Source organism: Acyrthosiphon pisum, chromosome A1 (genome assembly GCF_005508785.2).
Source record: "Acyrthosiphon pisum isolate AL4f chromosome A1, pea_aphid_22Mar2018_4r6ur, whole genome shotgun sequence".
Lineage (NCBI taxonomy): Eukaryota > Metazoa > Arthropoda > Insecta > Hemiptera > Aphididae > Acyrthosiphon > Acyrthosiphon pisum.
Window position 1 is genome coordinate 25,805,527 of NC_042494.1, and position 3,946 is coordinate 25,809,472.

A 3,946-nucleotide genomic window follows, 5' to 3' on the forward strand; every position below is an offset into this window, starting at 1 on the left:
TATGTACTATGATTAAATACATTAATAAGTTGGTTATAATTTATAAATAGTATACATATACATGGTGTTTATTTAATATTAAGATAAGCCGAGTGCGGACGACCGTAGATGTATTGCTCCACGGAAAAACCTATACTTTTATCGCTTTCAAATAGAAAGCCGTAAACAGACGGCTATATGTAGAAAATAAGTCATGATAATTCGTCATGATTAAATAAATATAGCTACAATTATATGAATATAAAAGCCTGTTATATTATGGTATAAATTTCAAACTATCAAATATAATTAAATTTACAAAACTTAAGTTTTGTTATGTTAATTTACTACAAAATGATTGTTATGAATTATTAAGAATTGTTAGGAATTATTTTTTAATTATGTGATAAGTATATTGGTACCTAAATAATAATAATAATAATTTTCTTTAACGACTAAATGGGCAATTCGTACTTTTGAACATTGGTAGAAGTGTAAAACTTGAATACAATGAAATATACACAATAGCTATAAACGACTACAAAACAATTTACATGCTAGGGTCACTGAACTATGTCAAAAATTGAAATTCATAAAATTACAGTAGTAGGATTCTGTGCATAGGCTGATAGTAGCCATAGGAAGTAGTGAGGGTGTAGACATTAAAGAAGGGAATTGTTTCAACAAATTATAACATAATGTTATTACAAGTATAATAAATTGTTTAGGTATACATTATATTATATATTACATATTGTAACTATATTAAATTATAAACTATCAAACTATCAAGTATAGGTAGTAAATTTACGAACCACACGTTTTGTAGCATGTATATTTTAAATTTGATTTCAAATTATAATTTTAAACATAACGTGAGTCGAATGAATGATGACAACATTTTATATTAATTTCAAACAAATATTTTATGAAGTGTATTAATTAATAACTGTATTTCGTAGTATCAACTTCAAACAAAATTATTTGGTGAATTAAAAATTAATATTACCATTTCCTCATTTTATGTTTTATTTTTAAATTTACTATTAAGCCATTATTACCAATTTTTACATTTACTAAATAAATCAGCTGTTGATGGAATTAAAAACAAGAACAAATTAATGTTACAATTAAGGATTGATCATATAGGCAATATTACTAATAAATAATAATGTTTAGTTGCCTGTTGGATTGCCTTAATTTATTATGTTAATGAAAAATGTTATAGTATTATATTGTTTTAAATATTAACCAACTCAAAGATTACAAATATTACGATTATAAGAGTCAAAATTATATTTAGGTAATTATTTTTATTTTTAAGTTAAGCAAATCATTATTTATTAGTTATTAATAATTATTACAATTTATTATTAACGAAATCCATCACTGAAACAGTTACGTAAATATAGGGTTTATTTGTTTTTTAATTTGATTAAAATTATTTTTTATGACTAAGAAAAATATAATATTCATATAGCAATATAAAAATGTAAATAATAAACTTAATGCAATTTAACGGGGACAAAGACAAATATTGTGGGTAAAGACTGTAAAAATGTAATAGTAAAAAGAATCTAAAATTATATATTAAAGAAAAACTAATAATTGAATTGAAAAAATGAATTAAAAAAATAATATTAAAGTGCAAAATAATAACACATTAATAATAACGGCAGAATAATTTCATGAAAAATAAAATATGTTGATAGATAAAAGTTCTGTGTCCACCACTGTTAATTAAAAAAAATAATAAAATATTGTCATGGTAGCTAGTAACTACTCATGTGATACACAAATTTGGAAAATATTTTCACGAAACGTCTTGATATAGTTAATTTCTCCAAGTATGGAATATGTATAATATAGGTACAGGTATTATTCAATCATTACTGAATTATAGTAAGAGTTTCACCGGAAAAACCGATGGAGTGAGCTTGTTTTTACGTGGCATAGTGCCCTGCCTTACCTTAAATCCATTCTAGATTGATGACATGTATCCAAATGACGGTGAAAAATCATCTTCCGTGATTTGGACTTGTAACATTTTAAACCCATGTCCAGTACGCGACCTGCTGTCGACGTCGCCACGACCCTCCCCACATCCCTTTATAATTTTTTTTACTATGACACCGTCGCCTTGCTCTTAGAAGTTATGACCCGATTTGGTTACCCCCTTTGACTTCTCCTCACACAAAATCTCTAGATCAATGATAGTGGTTTTTGTTCCACTAGTGTCGATACCCGCGTCGAGTTTTGTAATAATATTAATCAAAGTATACTAAAAGCTATGATATACAACATGTAAAAACATAAACAAATTTAATAAGATAATGTTAAAGCTGATATATATATTTTTTCCGAAAAATATAGTGTGTTAAAAATGTAGGTTCTTGTTACCTATAGTGTTCATTTTTACTGTATCTACGGTACTGGTCGGACAAATTTTGCCAATAATTGATTACACTCGTCACATTTCAAATAGTATAGATTGATAAGAATTCGAGAATCTTCACTAGTGTATATTTGGTTTTTAATTACAAAAGAAGTGTTGACGTATTTCCACACCTGGTCATCCTGTTCCATTTTAAATTGTATACATTGTTCACAGTATACACCTCGTTCTGGAATATTGACATAATTTACAACTATCAGATGTGAGCACATTGTCCGGTATCTGTTGAAAAGTTTCTCTTGAGAAATATTAGTGTAATCGAGCTTAATTGTCCTAAACATTTCGAGTAGCTCGTACGGTAAGCTGAACAAATCTTGTGGCTGTGGCGCTTCGGACATAATGACCGGTAAAAATAATAACACAATATGATATTATGTCTTCGTACTGTAATTCTAAAATATATGAATGTGTATAATTATATCATTAGGGGTATCATTTATATGTATAGGATATGGTAATCCCCACTCACCCTATTTTAAAGTACCTGTGGAGTCCTGCGCCAATGAAATCGCGGCTTGGGTTATGATGATTTCTAATGCTTTGGATTTGAAAACAATAGTGAACAATTGATTCCAAAGCTATATAATTTAAAAGAGTAAAAGCGTGATGCGTGTCAATAATAAAGGCAGAAAAATTTTATGAAAAATAAAATATGTTGACAGTTAAAAGTGTTAAATAAAATGTTTATACATTATAAAAAATAAAAAAAATAATGAAATATTGTCATGGTAGCCACACAGTTGTTGTCATGTGTTACACACATTTGAAAAATATTTTCACTAAACGTCTTGATAGTTAATTTCCCCAAATATGGAATAGGTATAGGTACTAATGTACTGTTCAATCATTATTCATTACTGAATTATAGTTTCTCTGGAAAAAACTACGTAGTGAGTGTTTTTTAGTTGGACACTACCTGCCACACTCTAAATCTGTTTCAAATTCATGACATATATCCAAATGTATATCTAAAACCAGGACAAATATCGTTACACATATACGCGAAAGGAATATACTTGTCTAATTATCAAAATAAGCACATTTGAAACAGCTAGTATATAGTAAAGATATTTTCAAAATATACATTATACAATAATAAACTAATGGACGAATGGAGTTGGTAAATAAGTTGGTACTATACAGGGCTTATATTCTCAACTAAAAATCAAAATTCATAATATTTTAGTTTAGAAGAAAAATTAAATAATAATTTAATTGACTCCGAAACAATTCCATGATATTACGGGTACAATGGGTACATAATATATAAAAAGGCAGGTAAGTGGATGTCGCTCTGCTGTACAGTAGATTACAAGTGGGTCATTGTATAATGGTTGTATTAGACTTGAATTCAATGATATAATATCATTGTATAAGAAAAACGATTCTGAGCGGAGACGGTTTGTCAGTCTGGATATTTTATATTTTTGTTATTATTTATTTTATCATGTAAGTTGAATTAATATTAAAATATTATAATTTTTTATTCGTTTCTATGGTGATAAACAAAGC

At 27.3% G+C, this 3,946-nt stretch overlaps 1 protein-coding gene across 2 annotated transcripts; it reads right to left on the reverse strand.

The window, feature by feature from the left end:
- Positions 1 to 2,305: 2,305 nt before the first annotated feature.
- On the reverse strand, positions 2,306 to 3,135 carry LOC100570628. Of its 2 annotated transcripts, none has more exons than XM_008183814.2 (2): positions 2,919 to 3,135; positions 2,306 to 2,826 (listed from the first exon to the last, which is right to left on the reverse strand). In XM_008183814.2, the coding sequence occupies exon 2, from the start codon at positions 2,770 to 2,772 to the stop codon at positions 2,404 to 2,406; it is 369 nt and encodes a 122-aa protein (XP_008182036.1). In that variant the 5' UTR covers positions 2,773 to 2,826; positions 2,919 to 3,135; the 3' UTR covers positions 2,306 to 2,403. The 2 variants fall into 2 exon arrangements, with proteins under 2 accessions (XP_008182036.1, XP_003243831.1); XM_003243783.3 differs by having other exon boundaries at positions 2,904 to 3,135.
- Between the last annotated feature and the right edge of the window lie 811 nt (positions 3,136 to 3,946).

Coding starts and splice junctions, on each gene's coding strand:
- LOC100570628 (XM_008183814.2), bottom strand. CDS start 2,772: ATGTCCGAAGCGCCACAGCCACAAGATTTGTTCAGCTTACCGTACGAG.